This window comes from Myotis myotis, unplaced genomic scaffold, assembly GCF_014108235.1.
Source record: "Myotis myotis isolate mMyoMyo1 unplaced genomic scaffold, mMyoMyo1.p scaffold_m19_p_11, whole genome shotgun sequence".
In the NCBI taxonomy this organism is placed as follows: Eukaryota; Metazoa; Chordata; class Mammalia; order Chiroptera; family Vespertilionidae; genus Myotis; species Myotis myotis.
The window spans coordinates 21,873,791-21,901,704 of record NW_023416315.1 but is presented as its reverse complement, the minus strand read 5'-3'; the positions used below and the strand labels follow the sequence as shown (position 1 = coordinate 21,901,704).

Below are 27,914 nucleotides of genomic sequence, written 5' to 3'. Positions count from 1 at the left end.
TGAAAATATTATCTACCCCAGCGCTGTATTTTCCTGTCTCCTTATACATGCTTTTATAATGCCCAAGCTTAGTCATACTTTTATAATATACTATCTTGTAGTTTATATCTGTTTTTGCCTGCCCTGAATTGTTTCTGTGTATCAGTAAGAGCACATACCTCAGTTTTCCTTTGGAGAATGACACCTCTCCCAATCTCCATGTGGTTCAGGTGAGACTGACCTCACCCCCAACCCTTGCCCAACCCTTTTTGGACATATGGCCCAGTCCTGGCCAATTAGAACACCACTCCCAGCCCACTAAACTGCTCTCTCTGCCCAGGCCATAGTAAGTGATTCAGAATAAAGACGTGACCAAGTCAAGGACTTTTGCTAAATTATCAAGAGATATCTTTCCATGGGGGTTGCTAAGTTGGTAGAAAATACCTAAGAAGCTGCTGGTGGCTGGTGGCCGGTGCCTGGTTGGTGGCCATCCTAAAGAAAGCTACACATAGGAAAGCAGGATGTGAGTGGGACTACTCTTATAGTTTGAACATCCACCTGCATCCAGGTGGGCATGAAGGAAGAGTCCTACTCTCGTAGGCAAACCAGTAAATTCCCCTGTCTGCTTTTTGCTTAAAGCCGTTTGAGCCATGGTTCTTTTCAGTGCCATGCTCAGGCAGAGTCCTAACGTAAACATCCCTTTACCCGCCTGACCCACAAATCTGCAATGCTGTGACCTCCATGTTTCATATCTCAGAAGCCTTCTTCTATTCTCCCAGACCTGGCTCAAATGACACCTCCATTATCAAGACCGTCTAAATCACAATCCTACTTACAGTCTTCTTTCTCCCTTTATATGTCTTACAGTAGTGATTATACCAACCTGCTTTGAATTAGAGTTGATATGTACATCTCTTTCCTCTACTACTCTATAAGATTCTTAAAGGCAGTGACATGTCTTATGAATCGTTTTATCCCCCCAGTCTAAGTAAAATCTGTTGCAATAAACTTTTATTTCATCTAGCACTTTGCCCAAAACATCAACATTGCTACCCTTTCTCACTACACATATTTTAAAAAATCAATTCTTCACCTCCTATAAGACACATGTTCTTTTAGCAAAGAAATCCTATTCTAAGCATATTAGAGGTTTATAGCATATATACATTCCAGGACACAGATCCCAGGACGCAGATCCCAGGATACCAATACCAAAACAAGTCCTAGGCAATGAAAGAAATAAGTGTGTATTTCTTTTTCCCCATGATAAGACACTTTACTATTTTTATATTAAAATATTATTTTCATTAACCTCCTTGGGTATGAAAGAAAGTGATGGGAATGTTCAAAATGGTAAAGCTTACAGGTGGGAAGGAGTTTTAGCAGACATTTAAAGATAATCACAGAAAAGCGTATCTCTGAAATGAAATTACTTTTCTGATAGAGTTGTTAAGTATAACATGATCTGTTCCTGCTTTTTAGACACGAAAAAGAGCTAGATGGCATTCAAATTACATTAACCTTTTCTCTAGGTCAGTGATTTTCAACCTTTTTCACCCCGTGGCACACATAAACTAATTACTAAAATTCTGTGGCACAACAAAAAACATAATGTTGCCGATCTGACAAAAAAATAGGTCTAATTTTAATTGATTTACAAAAAATAATAATTATTATTATTATTTACCCTTTTTGCTCCAAAATAACTTTTTAAAAAATCAGGAGCCAATACTGGTATATAAGGATTTCTGGTACCAAGAATTAACCAGACAAATCTTATTATGTGACATGATCAATAAGATGCAACTCTATTTTATGACCTATATATTTAGGGTTCAAGACAGGGCATTCACACTAGATGACTATGGTTATGTTGGCTGTTGTCATTTTTTCATTTGACAACCTAAGGGAAAAGAGGCAGTACCCTTGAATAAATGGTCAGGTATTGCATGTTTTAAAGGTTCTTGCAGCCCACGGATTGAAAATCACTGCTCTGGATATTCTGAATGAAAAGCTTTGAGGCCACTCTATTGCTGCATAGCGCCCAAACTCAGAGACTGCTCTCAGGACTGTCATATAAAAATATAATTCAATTGCTGATAATGACATTGGGACCTGAACGCATATTTGACAAGAAATATGGATTTAGAATCGCTAAAACTTCTCCATATGTAAATGAACTTAATATTTAAATTAAAACATGACTATCATCTCTATGACTGATGATACAGAGAAAAATATAGGACTCCTCCAAAACAACCAAAAATCAGAAGACTACTGTAATTAATTTTTCCTCCAACCCTAGACCAATGTTTCTAGCTGTGATAAAAGACCGTCTTTCACCCATTAAATATTTGGATAGTGAGGAATAAAAAAATGCTATAAACATTTCTAAGAACTTACTTTCAATTTCTATAGTTACGTTAATGAAGGTCGGTAACAAATAGATCACAGACCCAGACCAGTCTGTAGACTACACATTGAGTCGCAGTATTTCATGGTTTCCTTGTGTCTCTGTCCCTTACCTGGCAAAACTGCTCAGTTTAGCGACTGACATGTAGAAAAAAATAAAACAAACAAACAAACAAACAAACACATGCTCCTACAAAGAAGAGACAAATCAAAGAAACCAACTTTTTTTTAGAGCTAAAAATAGCAACCATATTTCTAAGGTGATCATCCAGCCCCCTTTAACACTTTGTTATAGCCCACTGCCATAACAAAGCTTAGCCCCAAAAAGCCAGAAAGTCAACAAAATAATCTACTTAGAGTATATGTTCTCTGAAATACTATGTTAAAGTAAAACTGACACAAAGAAGAGCTATGTAATTATACACATATTTGTAATGCAACAAACCTTACTTCATTTACATTTCAAAAGGCATGGGTGATACTGCTAGAAATGAGAGAAGTGATATCATATGCAACAACACAAAGCAAGAATTTTTTTTTAATGATGTTAAAGGATATAGAATTTGAGAGTTCACTGAGCTGAAAAAGCACAGCAAGAAAATTACTTTTTGCCATTTGCACAATTTTTTTAAGGAATGAAGTAAGCAACAATAACATTAAAGAAGGGCTAGGGCTAGAATATGTCCTTGTTTTAATTAGTATGTTAATCTCAATTCTTTAGAGTAAAAGGACTTAGTATTTTGAGAAATAACTTAGCCTCAAGTTAAGAACACCTGAAGAATCTTTAGTTAGGTAATGAGTCTTTAGACATGACACCAAAAGCACAAGCAACAAAAGAAAAAATAGACATACTAGACTTTATCAAAATTAAAAACTTATGTGCATCAAAAGACACCATCAAGAAAGTGAAATAACTCATTTCACTTAGCATGATACTCTCCAGGTCCAACCATGCTGTCGCAAAAAGTAAGATCTCCTTCCTTTTTTTACAGCCGAGAAGTATATCATCATGCAACTATACAACAGCTGTTTTATCCACTTATCTGATGGGCACTTGGGCTGCTTCCGAATCTTGGCTATTGTAAGTAAAGCTGCAATGAATACAGAGGTGCATATATTCTTTTGAATTCATGTTTTGGGTTTCTTCGGATATATTAGCAGATATATTACCAAAGTGGAATTCAGATATATTGCCAAAATGGAATTGCTGAGTCATAAGGCAGTACCATTTTTTAATTTTTTGGAGGAAACGCCATATACACGGTACAATATACAGATGATGTATTATAGAATTGTACATGTGAAACCTATATAATTTTATAAACCAATATCACCCCAATAATTCAATAAAATTTTTCAATAAACAATTCAATAAAAAATCTTTTAATATAGTTCAAACTCTTTCAAATACTCTTAAAAATCTGTAATTATTTTAGTCACTGGCTATTGAACTCATGGATAAATGAGTGACTCCTTCCACGGGCTCATGATAGCAAGTCCACAAAATTTTTCCAAGTATAAAATTTCTTTATTCTAATATTTGCATTAGTTACTCAATTGAGAAAAGCTAAGGTGCAGAAAGGTTAGAATGGTTCTGGGAAAAGGCATGATAAATTTGCTATCAAAATTTTAACCACTAGCAGTTTTTAACACAGAATATTTAATTTAAAACTTATAAATTCATATAAATGGAATTTATAGAATTATTTATTTCAAATCTCTAAACCTTCCAACTGAAAATCCTACAAAATCCAACTTAGCCATTGAAACAGAAGAGCTATTTCGTACAGAAGATAGACACCTTAGGCACACAGCTGGATCAAACACAGAAAGAAACATTTATTTAAGGTAATCCCCAATATAGGCTAGATAACAATAATACCTTGCATTTAATATGTCCTTACTATGGGCCAGAAATATTCTAAACTCTTTATATGCTTTATCCTATGTAATCCTCATAATAAGCATAGGATATGGTTGGTCTATTTATCCTTATTTGATAGATAAGAAAACTCAAATAGGTTAAGCATCTTTTTTAAATTTTTTTATTTATTTGTTTTAGAGAGGAAAGGAGAGAGTGATAGGGGAGAGAGAGAATAACATCAATTCATTGTTTCACTTATTTATGCATTCATTGGTTGACCCTTCTATGTGCCCTGACTGGGGATCAAACCCACAACTTTGGCATATGGGAACAACACTAACCAATGAACTGCTCAGCCAGGGCTTAGATTAAGCATCTTGCTGGAGGTCTCAGATATAAGTAATGAAGAAGCAACATATGAATCCAGGCAGTATAATTACAGAAACTGTTCTCAGTCACTATGTTACATTTTTAGTATAATTGAGGTAGGTATCACCCCAAATCTGTCTCCAAAGGGATGAAACTAGAAAGAAAAGGAAAAGCTCAGAATCATTTAAGCTCTATTCCTGTATTGCTAGATAATTACTAGGCAGTTTGGATGTCCACAATTACCACAAACTCGTCATCATTTTCATCTTCCTTCAACCTGTCCTCTTTCCCATTTTCACATTTTAGTTAATTCTCCCAGGCATCCAAGTTTAGAATTTTGTAACTATCTTGGGCTTCTCTCTTTTTTAAAATCCCACACATAGCCACTTCCCAAATCCTATCCATTCTCCCTCAGATGTGTCCTTTCCTTTTCAGTTTTGTTTTCCCCGTCCTGGTTGAGTCTCTGATCACTCCACATCTGGCTTAAGGAGTGGTCACTTATCTCACAAACTAAACGTTTCCACTCACTTCAATCCATCTACATCACACAACCAGCTAAATGTTTCTAAAATACTTTTCATCGTAACATTCTCTTGCTCAAAAGTCTAAAATGAATGCTCTTTTGCTTACTAAATCAAGTCCTTATGATACGATTTAAAGTTTTCAATATTTAAATTCTACTTTGCTTACAATAATGTAATTCTTTTTAAAAACAGAAACCAGTCAACAAAGGCCAGAGTAACTCCCTGTCAGAATCATGACCTGAAGCTGGAGCTAGTGCTTTTTACATGCTACTCTTGTCAATCTTCACCTCCCGACCTTCTTCAATCTTTTCAAACTATGGCCAGTTCCCATTCCAGTTCCTTTTGTTCCCATTCCCTCAGTTTATCTAACAAGCATTCCCCCCCCTCCTCTCTTACTAAAACCCTACCCATCCTAGTTAAGTTCTAGTTCAAACTCCAATTCCTTCCATAAGACATTCACTAACACCAGTCTGCAATAGGTTCTTCCTTTTCTGACTTCCTAGAGTATTTAGTGTTCATGGTACACATTTTGCATTTGATCAAAGTTTATATGGCTTCCTATTATTAGGTATGCATATCTGTACCCACAATAATATTGTAATACTTTGGGGGTGAGGGATAGTTGTTTTCTATTGCTTATAGCATCTGGGTTCTTCTAGAAAGCTAGCACTCACCCTATAGCTAAGGCTTGATTAACATCCTTATTTGGACTCCTTTGACCTGTAGCCAGGAAGATAGTTATTCCCCAAGATGATTCCAACAGATCATTGGAATAGCTGTGAAGATGCTTTAGGATAAAGCATTCCCTTGGTGTCACTAAAAAAGGAACAGAGCCCAGCTAGTGTTGCTCAGTAGTTAGAGCATCAGCCCCTTGAACCAAAGGGGCGTGGGTTTGATTCCCGGTCAAGGGCGCTTACCCCTCGCTCCCTTCCACTCTCTCGAGAAATCAATGGGAAAATATCCTCGAGTGAGAATGAAAACAAAACAAAAAAGAAACATAGACTGAGTACCAACCTTTCTTCTTAAAAGTCCCTTGACATGTTTGGGTTTGTTTTTAAAGAATAAAATCTTAATAACACTGGTAATCAAAAAAGAGTACCTTCAATGGGTCAAAAACTTTGAGTAATTCCTAGCAACTGGATGGCAGATAAGACTGGAGTGATAAAGACAAAGCAGAGGACACCAAGCCCAGGAGAACACCGAGCAGAGTACGTGCTAGTTTCCCAACGAAGCCTCAGAAATGCTGCCAGCAGCTCAGGACCCTGAGGAGGGGCCCTCACGGAAGCACTGCAATCAGAGCAGCTGGAACAGTTGGGTCCGACCGCCAGAGCAGCTGGCAGTGAAGGCATATGTGCTCGAACTGGCTCCCGAACGCCCCTCTAACTAAAGCGCACTAGCCGCTCTGAGGAGGGCTCCCAGGGTGAGAAGCTAAGCAGGGCTTCAGATAGTTCCAGACTGCCCCCACCCAGCCCCCCAAAAGACGAAGGGGTTAAAAACCTGTATTTAGGAATGAAACTCCTGAGAAACATCCTACTTATTTTGACAGTTGTGGGGATTCCAGCCTTGGAGGCAGGCTGCCTCTAAGCAAGCCTTGCCCACTTCTCTCACAACCCCCACTCAGACCTCCCATTCAAAGAAAAACCGTGCAAGATAACAGACATTCAAAATTAAGGAACCCCACACAAACTACCTACATACACTATCCAACTGGGTCCTTCATTCACGAACATTAATTGATATGATAGCCTAGGTGCTTCAGACATTTGAGGAAAACCAATAAGCATGAATGAAAAAAGTCAATGTTTAAAACTCAACTTGTAGACAAAGCATAGTCAACTTAGAGAACCAAACATAAGTATCATAGGCCTTCACAATGAAAACATAATTTGACGAAATAGGAATTGAGGAGAGAAAAGAGAAATGGAAGGATGGCAAGGTGCACAAATTTGCACATATTTTATAACAAAGAACCATGGGCACTGAGGTTGGCACATTACAAAATAAGAAGCGTATTATTTAAGCCCAAAGCAAACACACACACAAAAAACACTAAAAGTAAAATAACAAAAAACTGGGAGGCAGAAGCGGGAGAGGAGGTATGAGGAACCATCCATCCATCATAGAGGAAGTCTACATACTATTCAAGGTTCATCAAACTAGAACTAAAAGTAAAGTGGCTCTAGTTACTATGGTAACTAAGAAGACATTGTGACAAGCGGCTGCCTCTGGGAAGTAGACCCAGGGGTTGAGGTGGGTGGAAAAGAGGCTTTTACTGTTTATTGAAAACTTTATGTTCTTTTAATTTTTTAACCACATGCATGTCTCTTGTAGTTCGAAAGAGAGACTGCCTGAGCTTCAGTAGCATGGCAGAGCGGACCAAAGGAGCTGAAGCCTGCTGCTTATGAGTTGGACATCCTAGTTAAGACAACGAAACATTTCTGAAGCAGTTTCCACAACAGCGAAGTAGGGAAAATGTCTCCCTCTCAGAGTAGTTTTGAACCAATTAAAGAAAACAATCTGACTCTCAAAGAATCTGCTTAAGAGCCAGACTTATTTCTCAGTGAATATTAATTAAAGATTGTTTTAATCCCTTAAAGAGGCCATCCCACCACTAGCACAGCCACCTCTTCGGTGTTTGTCTCAGGGGAGGAAGCTCTCCTTGGGATCCTGTGCCAGGCGAGCATCCCTTCCTCTAAAATCAAATGGGTCCGTCCAGTATCTTAAAGAACCTTTGCTTTTCAATTTTCAAGCTCTAAATTTGCACTTTGGTCAAATTGGACTGAGGTCGCAAAGAGGAGACACCGCTGAAAAAGGGAAGTTACACATTGCAATTTCTCCCAAGACTGCAGGCCAAATCCATATATATTTATCCACAGCGAGAAAGATAAGCCTGTTACGTGTCTAAATCTTATGAGATATGATGCTCTGTGAGAGCCAAAATCATTTTACCACTGGCCTGGTGCTGATACCTAAAGATCTGTGAGGGGGGCTTGAACTCCCTTGGGTTCAGGAATAATTTACCAGATCCTTTCCAATGTCCTTGGCTCAGAGTTCGACTTGAGAGGGAAGAGGCTCTGAAAACAGGTTAAAAAATGGGGCAACTACCCACAGAGAGCAGTCTCTGGAAGAGGCCCTGTGCCGCCAAGGAAGTCCCAGTGTCAGGGTGCTGAGGGACCACAGAAGAGCGCTGGAAGTGAAGGTAGGTGTACACATAGAAGGATATTCTTTACCTATTTCACGGCCTATTGCCATGCCTGGTCACATATTTGCATAGGGAGCCCAAGTGCAGCAGCATGGTCTGGCTCACCTTGTTTCTAGCTGCAGAGGCCAATACAATAGATACCTCTAGAACAGAGCTTCTCGTGCTTTACTGTGTACCCAGGGATCTTGTTAAAATGCTAATTCAGATTCAGTAGGTCTTGGGTGGGGACAGAGACTCAGCATTTCTAACAGGCTCCCAGGCGACATTGATGCTGTTGATCTGCCAACACACGTGGGGTAGAAAGGGGTAAGCAAAGCCCTTCCTGTCCACTGCAATGTCCACTACTCTAAACCCTGGCTCTCGTCAACACCCCCTCAACCACAAGCAACAGTATCCTGGCTGGGGAAGGGGCAACACAGAATGGTTCTGAGAGCAGGGCGTGATCCTCAGAGTCAGACAAAATTTCAGTTCTGCCACTTAGTACATGACCTTGGACAAATCATTTAAACTTCTCCTTCCCTGAGACTCCCTAATTGTCAAATAGTGATAATAACTGCCTCACAGACAGACTGTCGAGAATAAAAAACAAATAATGCAGCAAAGCACTTAGCTTGCTGCCTCCACTAGATGGTCTCTTTGCCTTGATTCATCCTACGTTTAAACTACCAGGACAACCTCCCTCAAATCTGCATTCATCACATCAGTATATTGCTTCAGGAATATTTTCATGACTATGAAATCAAAGATCAACTCTTTAATTTCACTAGGTAGTCAGCGCCTACTGCCCATCACGCACTTACCTCTAAGACCCCTTCTACTCCTTCCTGTTCAACCTCACTTCTGGTTATTATCTTCTCCCAGACAAATCACCTCTGTGCCACCATTAAATGAACTAATTCTGAAATGTGGTCACAAGCATTTAGAATTCTAGTGAACTTCTAAGCAATCATCTGATCCAAACTCTTCATTTCACAAAATAAAAATCCAGAGAGGTTAAGTGTCTCAGCCTTGACAACAAAATTATTGCCAATCACTATGAAAATCTGGTTTTTGGACTTCCCCTCCAAAAGTTTGTTTTGGGTTTGTTTGTTTTTTTTTCCTGCATCTTTTCCCACTTTTTCTCCAGCAAAACTCAGGAACCATGGAAAACTCAATTAAATAAAAGATCCCTCCCGGTCCAGCTTGTGTGGCTCAGTGATTGAGCATTGACCCATGAACCAGGAGGTCTCTGTTCGATTCCTGCTGAAGAATATGCCCCAGTTGCAGGCTTGATCCCCAGTAGGGAGCATTCTCATCATTGATGTTTCTCTCTCCAGCTCCCTCTCTCTGGAATCATTAAAAATATATTTAGAAAATAAAAGTTCCTTCCTCCACAATTTACTCCATAACCTCTTAGAATGAAGCATAAAGTTTATGCTTTGGTTTATTCAACATGATGCCATAACATACAACTGACTGGGTCAACAAATTAAGGAAGAAAATGAATGAAACCAATTATTTGCCTTGGTATAGAACAAATCAATTAAATATTATAATACATACTAGTTACTGTTTTTGGAGTCTGCCTTACTAGAACTTAGATTGCTAATTGTCTTATTTTAGGTGCATGTCTTCTCTTTCTATCTAGATTACATGTCTCTTGAAAATAAGAACTTTATCATATTCATCTTTGAATTCCCCATTGCCCTATATTGCGCGCTTCTTCATGTACTATGTAAATAACTGCTAATTTACTGTATTAAAGATGCATTATTTTTCATAATGTTGAGTTTTATTACCTTTGCAACATTTTTTATCTAACCTACTTTGTTACAGTCTTATTTGCATACATTGCTTTATTCTGATATATTTTCCAATTCAATGGCATAAAACTTAGAAAGATGATTCTCAATGGTTATGTGTTTTTATTTATTCATATATACCTTTGTATCATAAAAACTTTTCACATCTGTGTACTTTATACCTCCAATCACACAACATATATCTTGATTGTTAAAAACATGTCTTCTACTTTTATCATTTCCCCAAACTATAACCCCTCACTTTTACCAAAGTATTTGAAGCTATCCTGTACACATTACAGAAGGGCTAAAGCAATCATTGTTCTTATATTGCTATAACACAAGCTAGCAGTTGGTATATTGAAATAACTAAAATAGATGTTTTAAAAAACAAGTACAACAGTAATATATGCCATATGCATAAAGATATGTGCAAGTCGCAAATTAATCTAAATTATCAGAATAAAACACAAATATATGATTTTAATTATCAACAACCACATGATACTATAGTAGAAAGACAGCCTAAATAATAAGTTATTGAAAGAACCTTTTTTCCTGGTTTTAAACATTGTTTCAAATTCTGCTGGAACCCAGAGAAAAGTAAAGCATATCTATTGTTTGGCTTTTACAAGAAGTGATTAGTATTACACCTAATTTTATGGGGGAAAAAATCTTTCTCAAAAGCTTAATGTATAAAGTGCAAAAATTTACACATTAAATTTATGTGTGGATGGGTTTACAGCTAAATTTGTTTTAGAGGCATTAAGTGAGTTCATTATTTATAGGCATCCTGGAGATAATTCTTTTTAAAGCACTCCTTCGAAATAAGTGATTTATATGTTTTATAAATCAAAATTTCTATACACTGGGTTTTCTTAAAGAAAAGTATGCCCAAAGGAAAAAATCATTATTTACTCTTATAAATTATGATCAAAACACTTTTTTTCTTAAACTCCAAACTTTAAAAAATAGTTCCATTCCTAAACCAATATTTTTTCATATAAACCCATGTCCTGGAAATGCACACAATTTCCAGTAACCTATGTTACTACTTGGGAATTCTTAGTTAGGAAGATACCAGAGCAATAAATGACTGTTTATCACCCCCAATAAATTCAATACAAATAAATTTTTTTAAAATAAATAACTGTGTTATCTCTCTGGCTTCATTTTAGCCTTGCTGTATTCACACCCTAGAGGTTCCAGATTCTTATCCACAAAGTGATTATGGTCTAGCACAGAATCAGATTTGTAACAAATGTCCACTGGGATCCTTCAACCCATCATAGACGGGCAGAGCAGATATGTCTTCTAGCTCACTAAGCCCGTTCACCTCACCTCAGGGACCTTCCACAATGCTATGTGGTTAGAAGCTTTCTTTCACAAATGATGAAAATAAATGGAAAAAAAATTTTCAGAATAGAAAAAATGGATGCCCAAGTTATTATGTAGCACCTAATGGTTACCCTGCATCTACCACCTTAGTGCCCAAACACACATTCTAACATGTATACACTAAGGGATAAGGTTTTAAGTTTCATATCTTTAATTTTTATCCGATTACTGATATGTACCATTTATATTAACACTTCAATATATCCAAACACACAATAGCATAAAACTTCTAACAGTGATCTATAATAGTATAGAACCCATTGTGATTTGTTTTAAATTTTCTAGAACAAATAAAGTACAAAGCTAATAAAATGACATTGCTAATAAGTATGATTTTTAAATAAATATTACCATATCAAAACGAAACTAACAGCAGTTATGCCATCATTGATAAATAAAATACAGACTCTTCCTCTTTTTCTTAAAAGGTAATTTAGCATCTCATTTTCTCATTTATTTTTTTGCTACTGGTCTTTAAAATGCATTTTTTTCTCAAAAAAATCTAAATAAAAAGCATGTCCAAAGAGAGAGAAGAAAAAATTGCAAAATACGATATTTTTTAAGCTTACATGTAGCTGTACAAAAATCTGTCACCATCTATGTTACGATTCTAGCCATCAATAAGGTACTTTTTTCAATGCACCGCTCAAAAATCAATTATATCAACTCTTTTGTATAGAGAAGCAGCACACCTTTCAGGCAACTAGTATTAATGAGTAGACATGACTATAGAATCTCCATCTGTTTCTCTGACAAAGCTGTGGCTACTCTAGTCTCTCATTGAAATTCCATTAATCTGGTGTACCAAGGTCCAATGCGAAAATCAAAACTCCATCTAACCCTTTATCAGCTCACAATAACCTACAAGTGAACTCTGCCTGTTAGCATGCAGCAAGTTATGATTTTGCTATCAATCAGGCAGTTGGCCAATAAAAATAAGAAAAAAAAGCAGGCTGGAAACAACATGTCTGGCAGGGTGGGGAGACTTTGTTTTTGTTTTCTGTTTTCATCCCCTTTCAATTTCTATAGGGTGTCTGGACCTTGTGAGATTATGCATTATCCTCCTTGGCTGTGATTTAATTGCTACCAGCAATCAAGTCGAAGCATCACTGAAGTGTGCTTGAATTTCATTAGAAGATATAACTTATGCTACTTTCCTACAGTACCTAATAAACCATAAAGAAACCAAAACACATATGGCTTGAGGGAATAACTGGAAAATTAGGTAGCCATTTGGGAACTGAGTGAACTTTTGAACCAGAGAAACAGAGAAAAAGAAATATTAAAGGAAAAGACAGACTTAGAATGCACACAGAGATGTGCAGGTTTGACCTTTCGGTGCCTTGAAAATTACATTAGCATTATGAAAAATACATATCATGTTTAGAGTTTATCATCCATCAGAGTTCAGATATTTTGTTAGTGCCTACCATAAGGTAAAAGTCAAAAGGACAAAACAACAATCTGATTTGACAAAAGGCCTTTTGGTGACCTGTGCTAATTTAGTTATACTTATTGTTAAATGCATTATCTTTTCATAATTAATATATCATTAGACTGAGATCACATAATGAAGGAAAATTTATTCAGCAAAGGAAAGAGAACACATACGAATCTAAGTTGCAGAGAGAAAAACTGATATGACTAGAAGATATTTTAGAATGGAAATAAAAGTCCAATTGGTAGTTTTAAAATTAATTTATATTAATCTCAGAAAAAAATGTAAAATATCAAAATGGTATTATTTATATACCAAAAATAAATAATACTAAAAGTTAAGTTTTATTTCTGCTCAAGAATAGCTTACATAAACAATAATGAAAATGCACCAATATTTAGTAAGAAATTTAGTGTTATAAATGTTATTAAGTAACATTTAAATATTGATAAAGTAACCTTTTAACAATAAATTTTATGCTATTAATGTATTTCCTGCTTATTTGGTTATGAAATAAACATAATAACTTATTCACTCATAAAAAAGAAAACAATAATCATGTAAGTGCTCTATAATAAGGGAATTAATAATAATTCACTTTTTCTAACAAAAGCACTGGCTCTCATAGATATTTAATTGTTGGATTTCTTAGGTTTTTAAGAATATTTTTAAGAATGCATATAAGTTCCCCTTGTACATCAAAATATTTATACTGTTTTGAGAAATCCTGAGTGTATATATTCTATGAATATTCCATATGTGCATGTATATACATATATACTTATATATATTCTCGTGAGTATAAATATCCTGTTTCTATATATGTATACATACACACACATCACATACTCATTTCTATCAATATTTTACAGAGGAGCAAAACGAATCATTGTAATGTGCCTGGAAAATAGTTCAACTCAAATAATAATTCATAATTTTGCCTGAAAGTATTATTTTATCAATTATAAAACATTATGCAGTAGAAATGCTTTTGAAGATCAGGTTAGAAAGGGTGATGCTCTCTTTCGGATAGCAAGTGTGACTGAAGAGCAGGGAGCGTCTTTTTAAAAGACAGATAGAAAATAAAAGGGAAGAAAAATCCCTTCCTTTAAAAATAGAAATTAAATGTTTACCAAAATGTAAAATTCAACATCAAATGGATATGATTATTATTGCTGCACATTGTACAAAGTTCTGAATATAAAGAAAAGATTGTGTTGTTCTGAATCAGTGGTTAGAATGTTTATCACTTATGCATGTACTTGACTTATCCCTGTTCTGCAATAGACATAATTTTATACCTCATAAAAGCAATTTATGTTTCCAAAGGGAATAATCTGGATACCATAAAATGTGGAGTGCTCTGTTGCAGGAAGCATATTTTCATTCAGCAATTGTATTTAGAGATGGAACTGCACAGTTTGATCATCATATAGTGGCAGAAGGCATTACTCATTTCCATGTCTCTGCGAAACTTTGAGTGCCACAAATTAATATGCATGGCTAATTTATCGATACACATTCTTAATTTATAACTACATATCACCCTGATGAGATCTCTGTAATTCAGATGCACTCAACTGGCTATAACAGAGAAAGCACACACTACACGAAAAACAAGTTGCATAACTTTGACAAGTTTTAAAAAATTATCATGAGATAAACACTCAATTTTATTGCTAATCCAATTAATACAAAGCACTATAATATTACCGCATAGTGTGGGGCAGTTTTAGGTGACAATCAGAAAAATGAAAATGTGTATTAAAAGAAGCATTTGATGAAAACCTGTCTCAATGTGAGAAGGCAATGTAGGGATAATTAATTTAATATTTTATGAACTAATTATGTATGAAGTTTTCAGGGGGGAAAAGAGATCAAAAACCTTTTTCATTATTTATAAAATAAATAATACAACAAGCCATTAGCAGCATACTAAAATTAAGCAAGAATCTTATAATATTAAATTAACCAACTAACTTACTAATAATATTCATATGATGATGCAAGCACTCTTCTCAAGATTCCAGTAAAGAAAATTTCCCAGGAAATGAAGGAACCACATACTTAGGAAAACCACTAGAGAGAGCTCTTCTGTTCCTTAAAAGGTTCCGGTAAAGATAAGTTAACTGAAGCCTGTGCATTTATCTGCTTTCTGACAAGACCACCACCTGGACACGTTGCATTATTTGGTGTTAGTGTCAAGACGTATATTCCATGGGAAAATATCACATACCATCAGAGGGAGCCTCATCATCTTTATCGTATCTTTCTGAGGCTAATGAAATAGTGTCTGGAGCCCCAGAGAAAGGATCATCATATTCGTCCCCATCTTCTGCATCACCTGTAAAAGAATCAGAGAAAAACCTTTTATAATTTAGCCATCTTAAAAAATGTTACTTTGTCAGAAGAGGTAAGTTTTCCTATTAAATTCAGTCACTGTCATAAAGAAAAAAACAAAGAAAACTTGAACTGTAAGAACAGGTCCTATTTTAATGTAGATCCACTGTAATTTAGATAAAGTTAAGAGTTTCTGAAGGTCGGTATACAAGTGTTTATTTCAGATACAAAAGGATTCAAGTTTTAAAATTATGATGGTCTCTACAAAGATGAATAAAAAAATAGAAGCAGGGTAAAACAGAGCGTGTATCCAAAATAAACGAACAGGTGAAGCCAAAATAATGATAACAAGGATGACAAAAACAAAACACAGAAAGCACACAGAAATTATTCAACTTACCATTTACCTACTCAATATTTGAAAAATTGATAATGCAAAGCCATATGAACATTTTTGTTTTCATTAAAAATCACAGGATAACGTTACGGTAAAATTTAAAATGGTGAGCTATCACTGAATGAAAATTGAAGGTATCTGGTTTGTAAATAACCTCGTTTAAACGTATAAGGGTTATATATGTTTTAAAGCAGCTTTCCCCATACAGGATTCCTGCTCTTGAAAATGCAATTATTTTTTATCTACTGTAAAACGTTCTAGCCAGTTTTCTACATGATTTCCAAATCCTAGGTTGGTTGGTTTGCTGGTTGGCTGGTTGGCTAATTTGAAGCCATTTAATCCCCACAATTAAATCTTGTGGTTTGGATTTTTCCCACATACTCATTAGAATGATTTTTTCAAAAGAAGGTTTCAGATATTTGCTAGCCCAGTTATATATATAAGCACTCATTTTGTACCCATATTCAACAACTAAGAAAAATATATACTTAATACTATACCAATTATCTGTTACCAATACTAGTTCTGTTAACAACTTAAGAGAAAACCAGCTACCTTAGGGATTAGCCAAAAAGCATGGTGAAAATCTCCCTAGGAACCCTAGAACACCTACAGAATTACTTGTAGACCATGGTTGCTGAAAAGATCCAGATTAAAGCTACCAGTCACTCCAAGGGACCTCTATATCCTCTGACATCCATTTGGTAGGTAGCACTCTATTGGTACGGAACATAGCCTCTTTCAAGATAAAACCATCCAAGTAACTTAAAAAAATCAATATTCATCTCTATTTCCTTATAATGTTGATATTTCACCAGCATCTGTCATCCTGATCCTGAAAGAAAAGACAGGATCTCCAATCAAGACAATAAGAGCAGAATATAGAGAAGACTACTTATTGGCCTCAGTGATTCCGCCACGAGGTGCACCAGGCATGGTGATGCTTCCTCCCCCGTTAAAACTGTAAGGAGCACGTACAAATACTACTCATTCCTCAAAGCTTAATTTCTCTTTCTTACAAGATGTTCAATGTATTTTTTCAGAACATTAGTGATCCCTTACAATATTTCTCCTCATGGAAAGAAAGTGCTCTGATTTAAACCATGAGGTCAGAGAGAACCTCGCAAAGTGCTAGTAAAAATATGTGTGAACATGGAATGGCAGCTCATGGAATATGTGGTAGTAAAGATCACAAAATTTTCCATTGCTCTTAATGCTAGAGTACCCTAAGATTTTTTATAAGATGAATTTTCAAAGGATATTTCATATAATTAACTATAAAATAAATCTTGCTGTGAAAAAAAAACTAGGATACTTCAAATACATCACCAGAGCTTGCACTCAGCATATTACACTATTACAAATATAAAAATACAATGCTGAAATCAATGACTATATGGAAAGGATTCTGAGAAGTATTCATATGCTTGGGCTTAAGTCTTTTAATTTCTATGTGGAAATAAGCTGAAAAATAAAACTTAAAAAGTTTTGAAAATCAGGGGGGTGAGGGAAGGTAGGAGAGTATAAAGTGGGGCTAAATGATGATGGAAGGAGACTTGAGTTGGGTGGTAAACACACAATACAATATACAGATGATGAATTATAGAGTTGTATTTGTGAAACCCATATATTTTATTAACCAATATCATCCCAATAAATTCAATTTAAAAGAAAGAAAATCAGAATTAATTTATCCTTAAATAATCTCTTATATATTTTGTGTATGTCCATACGTATACATACATACACACATGCACACACACACAACATAAAGATTATTAAAGCTATAAATTCAATAATACTTAATATGAGTTATGAATATCCCACACAAAATTGGTCAATGGCATATTAAAGACCTTTGCTTTTTGGTTTTTGTTTCATTAAAAAACAATTTTGGATTATATATATTAATGTATGTGTGTGTGAAATTGTCTTAAACTTACCCATTCTGCAGCTCATCTCAAATGTTTTTTTTAAAATCAGTGTGATATTTATATTTATCTAAGACAATGTGAATTAAGTGTTGTTACTGGACTCAGCCCCCGCCCCGCTCCTCCCCCCCCCCCCTACTTTTAAGTTTTCCTTGAAGTAGCTCAGAAAGTAAAGAATAAAGATTTCTGTGGTATCTATACAGGGTTATTCCCTTTTAACCTGCATTAAGTTGAAAGGCCACATCACTTTTCAATATGGTCTTCTTCGTTTTACTGTTGTTCCAGTGATGATGTATCCCTTTGCCCCCCTCCCTAATTATTTTTTCAACCCAATAAAGACCTGCTGCATTATAAGGGGTTTTAACTGAACACAGGGGTCGCTGTTGAGTAGTGCAATGTATTTTTCCCCCCATGGGCTGAGTATTTGCAGCTATACCTGCAAAGGAAAATGTTCAACTTGAGTTTATGTAATAGAAAACTGAACTCCAAAGTAACGAAGGGCATCAGGTAAACGTATCCAATACAATTTACAGACATAATTGAAAGCATTACAGACTAATCAGACATCTAAAAGAAAAGCATCCTCAAATGAAATGTCTACAGAATCATTAGTTGGCAGCCATTCTATTAGAATCACACATAATGTCAGTGGTGCCTTGAGCCTGTGCCAGTGACAACAGCATAAATTTTGCATCTCATTTCAGTGGTCATAAAATTAATGATCAGTTTAAAAATACTTCTTTGTAAAAGTTATTGCACAAAGAAAAGACATGAATGTGTCCCTGTTATGTACTCACAAGGATAATTATGGGGTTGTTGCTCATTAATACTGTTTCTTGTTTCCCTAGAAAAGCATCTGATTTATCCCACAACTTTCAAAAGTTTAATTAATGATACAAAGTTAACAGCCTAAAAAACAATGATCCGAGACTTCCCTTCCCATATTCAGTGGCAACTAAGATATCACAGCAAAACCAAGGCTAATCACACCATAGCAATATATCTCTCGGAAAAACATTTTAAACGTATAATAGTTGTGCTCAAATCACTATTATGCCTTCTGTTTTATCCAGCTCACCATCAATTAGCATTTCCCTAAATGCCTAGATATAAAGCACAACAGTAGTAACTAAACAGTCATGCTCTCTACCACCATTGAGGTTGATTTAACTAATGTACTGCTTATTTTGTCAAATACAGTCTTATTTTAAACACAATCAGGTAAACCTTAAACTAAATAATATACCTAAAACTTACAAAGCATGAAAGATAAATGTGGGGGCAGCGGAGAATTATTTGAGTGAAAACAAATTAATTTCTAATTCTCTACTCAGTTCATTTGTCCAAACTAATTTCAGAAGTAATAAAATACAGCTAAATAGACCTACACATTTAACTTGTCATTTCTTAAGGAAATCTATAGTTTAATTCTAAAATCTTGGAAAGATTTAGGTCACCACAAATAAGATTCTCTTCATGATTCTTCTATCATAGGAGCGCTAATTTATAGTGTGCAAATGTGAGGCAGAGTTTTCGAATAAGAATAGCATTTCTCAAGCACTGCCTCTGCCATATACTTCTACTACAGGTCCCCAACCTCAAACATGCTTAACACATTTGCACAGAGCTGGAGATGCAGGCGTGGGGGAGGGCTGCAAGTCATCTGCTCAGATTTCACTGGGGAGCTAACTTTCAACAGAAGTCAGGAAAGGGAAAAGAAAAGAAATGAAATGTCACCCAAACTTCTGACTTTTCTGCTGTTCTTAAGGATCCCATCAGAACAAACTAATTTCCCTTCCTCCCTACCAATCCTGCTATTTTAAAAAGCAGTTTAGTCCATTAATGAACTTAATACCAATGAGGTCAATGAAAATTGCTTTCTAAGTAAATCTATACATATTTAACAATATCAATGGACAAAATTAATTTTTTTTAATTAGAGGGAAATATTTTAAAGGAGAATAGCTAAGGGAACCGAAAATAATAGATTCATCTTTTCTAAAGCTCTAATAACTTACAAATATAAGAAATCTTCTCTTGAAGTATTTCTCATGTGAATATTCACACCCTTCTTTTAATAATTTATAATTTCCTCAAAAACTATTTGAAAACTGAATTATAATTCAAGATTTACTTAAATCCTCTTGATGAATGAAGTGGAATCTGGGAATATAATATTTACTGAACACCGCTATGTGTCATGCATAGGTGTCTTCACATTACCTTAATTATTCTCTACAGAAAATAATTACACCTAAGTCATCACGGGAGTAGAACAAGACTAACATAGGGGCAAGATACAACTATAAGTAAAGTGTTGTTTTTTTTTATCATGTACCTAATATATATTAGAAAATTATACTTTATACTCAGTCAATAACAGTCTTTACTCAATTATTTCAAGTTGCATTTAAGAGACCTATGACCTTGTTATGTGACACAGAACCAATTCTAAAATAATCGTAATTCTAGTCTAAAATAATTCTAAAAATGAACATATTCCTAGTACATAAAGCGTATATTCAGATATACTTTATACTACTGGCCTATATGGCAACTAAGAATAGGAAACCAGAGTTAGCCCATAAATCTGTAATGTACAATATTTGAAGGACACAAGAAGGAACTCTATTCTAGGTAGAAGAGGCAATATTTCAAGTGAGTAACAGGGACTAGACTAAGCAAGATGGGTCCTCGTTGCTTAGATTCAAATCTTTCTCATTTACAAGCAAAATTAAGGAATTTAGAAAACCAACTGATCATTTATTCTCAAGTCACAATTTGTCAGACCTCCTCAAGGGAGAATCTAGACTTCAGGATATGAAGAGATAAAAATGAGGACCTTAAGAAAGTAAAGAAATGAAAAGGGAAGTGGTAAGACCACAGCTTGCTATGGAAATGGATATAAACAGCAAGTAAAAACTTAACTTAATGGGCAAGTTTCTTATAATACAAACTATTCTCATCCAAAAAATTGGAATTAAAAACAAATTTTACTCTGAGATCTATGTGGCTTAATGTATCAATTCAAATGGTTTTAAGAACTGAAATACTGAAAACGGTCAATTCTGTACTGTTCTGTCTCACGGTGGGGGGGGGGGGTAGCATCTACAGTGTAGGGAGGAGGAGATGGGAGGGGAAGTCAGGAAGGGCATTAAACCGTTATGTACCTTGGAGAAACTAAGAACACACTTAATAGAAATGAATAAACCTGGATTAATTCATTCTACTTCAGAGCTCACTACCTGGTCCTTTTTCCTCCCAATAATGATATTAACATGGTAATTAACTGTCATTTGAAAAAAATAATAAAGTATGTGAAACAAACAGGAGTCCAAAGGTAACCAGGAGGAAAACAGCCCCTGTTCACTTCATTGTGACCCCATATTGACCTGGGAGAAGAGAGAGGGAAAGAGAAAGAACAGGAAAACAGCTGAAAGGAATCTGCCCAGGTCACCTTGGATGAAGACAATCCAAAACCCCAAGGGGAATATGTGAGAGAAAAAAGAAAAGCAGCACTTTGAAAACATGCATGGGCGCATGGATTAATTCAATGTAGAATCTGATCATCAATAAATCCCTATTTAATTTAAGAAAGTATCATGAATAATTACTTTGCAACTATTAAATGTGTACTTCAGTTTACCATCCTAACAAACTATAGCAGGGGTCCTCAAACTTTTTAAACAGGGGGCCAGTTTACTGTCCCTCAGACTGTTGGAGGGCCGGACTATAGTTAAAAAAAAAACTATGAACAAATTCCTATGCACACTGCACATATCTTATTTTGAAGTAAAAAGACAAAACGGGAACAAATACAATATTTGTATTTGCATGTGGCGCAGGCCGCAGTTTGAGGACCCCTGAACTACAGGAATGGTCCTGTTAGAACAAAGCTGACTGTACTTTGAGGTGAGATGGCACAGAATTGCTCAGCTTCTCATATTTCTCCAAGGTGTACATCTACTTTATCCACAGGCTCACTTCTGAACAGGCACTCCTGGTGATTAGTTAGCTCAGTACAGCAGTATTGAACTACAAATGACTTATTCAGAGGGAAATGATTATGGGGAATCTCTGAATTCTGTGTTATTTGAACTCTTAGTCTAGGCTCATTTTTCAGTTCCTATCAAAAACTATATAAACTTCCATTCTCTTTATAGAAAAAGAATGTATCTCAGTAATGTAATTTTAATATCCACACACCTGAACAAGTCCTAAACCAGAATACCGAAGGGAAAGTTCCTACCCTATTACTGAATAATAAGCAACCAGACAATGATTTCATATTATCATGCTTTCTTAGCTTCAAATTTTCTTAATGTGTAAGTCACAATGAGAGAGTGACAAATAATCCCTAGTACAAAATGTGCTTTTAAGAAGGCAAAATCTAATATTCCTCTATAATCAGTACACTGTATAAAAGTTATCATAATTACAATGTATAAAGTTATTATTTCTACATTCGACTAAGCAAAATGAAGCCTAATTAAACCCATAGTTTAGGGTTTGTTGTAGACTATCAAACAGTGGGTATTTGTGGGAAGGAGTGTCCCCTGCTCTTCTCTTTAACAGTGTTAAAAAATTAAAATGGAAAAAAAAAATCTCATTCCCTCCAATCACAACAATCTTAATGATTTAACGTGAAAAGTACTGTGGTTTCCTTTTAACTGTTTGATTTTGGGCTTGTCTGGCTAAGTACTTGGTTTACTGAAACTGTCACTACTCTCTCACTTATCAGTTGGCAGAGATATGAATTACTCTGTGGTATCTGCTAACCCCAGTTAGAAGATGTCATACTGTTTTCGCCCAAGCACAGATCCTAGCTCTGCATAGGTTAACTGACCTCATGTTGTGACCCTCATACCAGCGTTCACAGGACTCAGGTCATGACCTATGAATTAGCATCATGCAAGTATGGGCCTTACTGAATTAAAGATGTGAAAAAGTAGGGACTTCCTACGCCTCTCCTGACTTGGTTTTTAGTGGGCTAAGCAGCTGTTTCTCAAATCTAAAGGAAGACCATCAGGTTATCAGCACTCTGATATATTTTAAAAAAAAACAAAAAATGAAATTCTTCTTTGAAAATTTCTATGGCATACATTTATTCATATCAAAAGGATAATAAAAACCAGCATTTGAAAAATATTTTCTTATGTTCTTGACAAAAATTGATCCTGTTTTTAAAACAATTATCCTTAAAACATTATCTATAATTACTCAGCCCTGAGGCCCCCTGCTCCCATCACTACTATGAAATCATCTCTGCAGTGTTACATGGTGTTGGGTTGGTATCTCATCTCTGCTTCACCAAATTATTCTATGAACTACTGCAAAGACAGGCCTTTCTTAACCAATTTCTGTCACAATGGACTCTAAGACACATAAAACCTAAGAATGTGAATTAACAGGGATTTCTTCATCAGATTTGTGCAGAGTAGATTCTGGATATACTTTTTAATTTTTTTCTCAGCAGGGGGAGCTAGCACTCTCATCTTGAAAGTCTAAGTATACAGTCGGATATTTAAATTTTGATTCCAACTATTACATTTCAGTATGTGTCAGATCATCCACAAAGAAAAATAATGTCAAGTTTGACAAACTTGAAAATTTACCTTTGTCTTTAAATTCCTGAAGATAGCTGCAAAATAAAACAAGAGCATTATATTTTAAAATGAGGACTGACAAATCAAAACAATATCTAATAAGTGACAATAATTCAAAGCTATTTTAAAATGTATATTATAAACATATATTTGGAGGGGAAAAAACTACCTCTTATCCTGAAATGACAATTCCAAAAGATTTATGGGTTTATAATAAAAGTATTTTTAAAAACCTAAGTTACAGTAGTAAAGTCAGAACATACCTTTGATACCTACAACTTATATTAATTCATTTCAGTATTGGTGGTTATTTTCCATATTTGTGTTAAAATTCTCAACCTAACTATGTCTTATCATTTAAAAAAAATATATCCTCACCTAAGCAAAGTAAACAGTTGAATTTTGCTAGAATGTTTACAAAAATACATATTCACAAACCTTCACAAAAAGAGTATTATGATAAGCAGATCTGTTTTTAAAAGCTATTATAGTGAAAATATATATTGTCCTATATAAATACTTAATGGCAATTAAGTAACATTAAAATTTTAATTCAATGACAATAAATTCTTTATTAAAACGTTAATTACAAAGTTGCTTCTAAGTAAAAAGTTAATAATAATAGGCAAGTAAATGACTTACGTAGACTTTACATCTTTGATCTTCTTAATAAGAGATTCTCTCTTTTCCTTTGCTTTCTTGGATAAATTTTCCCCTTTCAGTATGTCTGTTACAAATGCTTCAACATCTAAACATAAAATATAAGAAACAGGATACAAATTGTAAGAAAGAATCATTTTTTGTGAAGACAAATAGGACAATGATTTTTTCTATCCATAAGTGTTAATATCTGTACAATCTGTTATAGTTATTTATCAATCCAAAGCATTACAGTTGAAGTATGTTTCAAATAGTAAGTTGGACAAATTCGTTCACCACTTAGCTAATAAAATTTGTATGCTCTACTTATGCTTAGCACAGCAAATGCTGTTTGGATGTTTGGCATCATTAAACCAGGAAGAAGCACACAAGTTTTAATAAACTACAGTGTCCCATAAGACAAATTCCTACAAAAGCAAGCACAGAGTTTTTATCCATGTGTTACTACCATTTAATAGTATTTTGTGAGTTCCTGTATGACTAGGTCATTCAAAATATTACGCCAGTATAAGCTAATGTCTCTGGCAAGGCCTGTTTTTCCCATTGTAATCTATTTTCAGGTGTTCAATGCTTTAAAAGGAAAAAATAAATCTCCTTTTCTAGCCAAGATTCCCCAAATCAAACCTCCTCCTTCCTACCTGCCCCACCCACTCTGGCCAGCCACCTCAAATAAAAAAGATAATCAATTGTGTGGTTTTGTGTGTTCTAGCTTCTTGCCTTGGTATTACTATCTGAAAACATTTCTTTAAATAAAGGAATAAGTAGCAACAATACATTCATCCACTATTTAAAAATATAGTAGCCTAGAGATAAAATGTCTATGGCCTCATATAACATTTCCATATATCCTCTTTTTAAAAAATTAATAAACTTCTAAATTATTCTGCTATCTAGTTCTCTCTAGTATAAAATTCCAACAAATCCTCACCGGTATGATTTTATAATAGCTCCATTCTTATTGTTCATGAAATATTGTACAACTTTAAATTAACTTTATATACAGAATTTTAAATCCCATTTTGAGATCTCTAATACAGAGGATACCATAAAAATTTTTCAAGTAGGTATGGCTGTAAATCATCCATATTTCATAGTGAAGAAAAGTATGTATGTTTTACTTTCTCTTTACTTAACTACTTTGTCTCCTAACACACTGATAAAAAGGTAGTATCAAGACATACAATAATGTTACATGTATTACCTCAAAGCAGTACAATAGTCTTTCAGCTGTACTTCTAATTAACAATTTAAAACCTAGTGTTTGAGATAGAATGTAATCGGTTTTAAATTCTTGATTACAAAAGTATCTTGAGACCATGAGCAACATTGATAAGCTGTTGTTCTCTACATTCGCAATAACTGTGTAACGGTCATTTTTCCCTAAATCAACATGACAAGTGAAAGAAGGAAAATTTAATCTCGATATACTTTTCCAAAAATACTAGTAGCTTTCTGATATTTATGTCAAAAGCAAGTCTCTAAACAAACGGAAAGCAAAGTGTCACAGCTTCACTTTGTTGGAGCTGCGCATGTTTTTGAAGAGGACACAGAGGCATGACCCGGCACCAGTGCAAATCAGACCCAGCCGTCCACGGGGAGTTCAAAATAATAAAACGCTATTTTTAAAAAGTGCTCTCCTCCACACGCTTTACATTTTGCACCCACAGGAGCGCACAAACTTCGGGCCTGCGAGCATCAGCTGAAATGGAGAAGCTCATTGGCTGCTCTGAGGTGGTCACAATAAATCTGCCGAGAAAGTGGAGTCAGGGAAGGGGCAGCATCTTCCTTCCAGCCCGACTCGGCCCTTGCGAGAATCCCGGGCACAATGGCCGGGGAAGAGTCTGGTTCATGTTGCTTCCCCCTCGGTGTGAGTCTTTAATTCCCTCATCCCCGAGTATTTAATGGCCTACTTTACATTTTCATTATGCAATCCAAGTTTAAACAAACGGGATCTATTTTCCATCTCCGGAAGCAATAACAGAACGAATTGCAGCCCAAGAATTATTTCTGTAAGAGGTCATTTCAGCTCCATAAAAGCCAGAAAACATCAAAAGCTGCGATGCTCTACATAGTGTTTCCTAATATTCTCCAAAAATGGTTTTAAAATCCGGATCCCTGCCGGTATTTTATGAGGAAGGACTTGTGAGAGGGTGAGGCTGCGGGAACCAGCTATGTCGTGGTGGTTGTTTGTTTGTTTGTTTTCCGGGTGGGGGAGGTTCAGAGGTTGGGCAAGGGAAAAAGATCTATATTTTTAGAGTAATCTCCATGTATTTATTCCTAAACTTATTCCAGGAAAGGGGTTTACGGCAACTAAAGTGATTTAATAAACAATTTAAAAATTACTTCTCAAAGGAGACCAGGAAGATGTAGAAATTGCTTTGCTGTTTTTCTTTTTCTTTTCTTTCTGTCTTTGTTAACAAATAAGAGCTTTAAAGTGGAAGCGATGGCTGCAATAATCTTAGTTTGTTGGTGCCCACTGACTCGGTTAGGCTTTTAAGTTTCTGAAATCTGGATGTTTTTATGAAAACCCACCCTGTGCCCGTTTAGTTTCGAATCCACCGAAACCAGCCCCTCCGGGCACAGGAGACCCTCCGGCCGCGCGGGTCCTGCCCCGGGTCCCAGGCAGAGGCGGGCGGCCGGCGCTGGGAAGCCCCTGGGCTGCCCCGGGAGGAGGTGGGCTCTGGGTCCGAGGCTGTGGGCGCGGAGTGTTGACCCCGGGGTCCCCGGCATGGGAGCGGTGAGAAGGGAGCGCTGGGTTTGCGGGCAGCACCGGCGCCAGGCGAACCGGACTGGATCGGGGCTTTGTGGCTCGGGGCCGGGCCGGGGGAATATTTCAAAAGCGAGCAGAAGCCCTGGGCGCACCCAGCGCTCCGCTGGCTGGCTGGTGGGGAGCGCGATCTGAAGCTTTTTCTTGGGCTCTGAATAGCCCTGCACGCGGTGACAGTGACGCAGGGAGCCAGCAGCCCCTTCCACCTTCCTTCAGGGGTCGTGTCCCCAGTTAACAGGCGGGTCGCAGACGCCAGGCCGCCTGGAGGTCGGGGAACAGCCATCATTCCATGGCCAGGAAAGGTCAGCCTGCCTCCTGGCTGGCCTGTGGGCCTGGGGAGTTAGCATTCCTCCTCCTCGGAAGGAGGCCTCCACTCACGGGCGCACTCGCCACGGGGGAGGAGACACTCGGTTCTCAGAGGCCCCCAGAGCACCAGGTCTTACCCCCGCCCCCTGGCCTGCAGCCTGGAGCCTGGTCCACCGCAGATCAGCGCCCCTGGGCATCCCCAGAATGAGCCCCATCTCCATCAGTCTTGCCCTCAAGTCATCACGGGGGGGGGGGGGGGGGGGGGGTATCCCAGGCACCGGACAGTAAATGTGCTGCTTTTTGCTCCCGTTCCTCCTCCATGCTGTCAAGAATAAACATCTCCCAGTAAGACTGTAAAGATCTGGGGGAGAGGGCCCCCATAAGATCAGGTTTACAATCGCTCTGCAGATAAATGTGAAGGTCTGAAAACAAAATTAAAAGATGACATCACATATTGGCTCAGCAACCTTCCAGCAGTTTAACTTGAGAAACCTTTCAACAAGCCACCTCGACCCCTACGAGGCCAACACTTAGCACACACCAAATCACCAAATGGTACTCCAACTGTCCTCTTCTTTTTCTGTACATATGTACCCCCCTCCCTCAGAAAAAATGTCACCTGCGTGGCTAGGACAGGTACCTAACACACACACACACACATAAAGGCTAACTGCTTTCTACCAACTTCTATACATAATGAATAGGTGAGACCACACGAGGTTAGAACAGTCTTTAAATTCTTGCAAACAATAAAATCAACTGTGGCCTTCCTGGCGCGGAGCCCCAGCACAGGTTCCCACTCTGGAAAAAAGTGGTTGTTTGACCACTTGCCCTTACTATCCTCCACCAGCAAACAACCCAAAATGTGACTTCCAGGCTGGAGGTCGTAAACAAGTCACAAGGGTAACACCTGGTGTTCTCAGCTGTCCCCCAACCACCC

The 27,914-nt window shown here is 36.5% G+C and overlaps 1 protein-coding gene across 7 annotated transcripts in view; it reads right to left on the bottom strand.

The window, feature by feature from the left end:
* The window catches only part of SKAP2 (src kinase associated phosphoprotein 2), a 151,181-nt gene that overhangs the window by 117,612 nt on the left and 5,655 nt on the right, over positions 1–27,914 (bottom strand). For all 7 annotated transcript variants that reach the window (XR_004970844.1, XR_004970842.1, XR_004970843.1 and 4 more), the window contains exons 2-4: positions 23,884–23,989; positions 23,251–23,276; positions 15,204–15,311 (exon numbers count right to left, since the gene is read on the bottom strand). Coding sequence is in view for 4 of the 7 variants with exons in the window: in XM_036327816.1 (XP_036183709.1) it covers positions 15,204–15,311; positions 23,251–23,276; positions 23,884–23,989 (240 nt within the window). In the remaining 3 variants the exon portion in view is untranslated. The remainder of the gene's footprint in view (positions 1–15,203; positions 15,312–23,250; positions 23,277–23,883; positions 23,990–27,914) is intronic.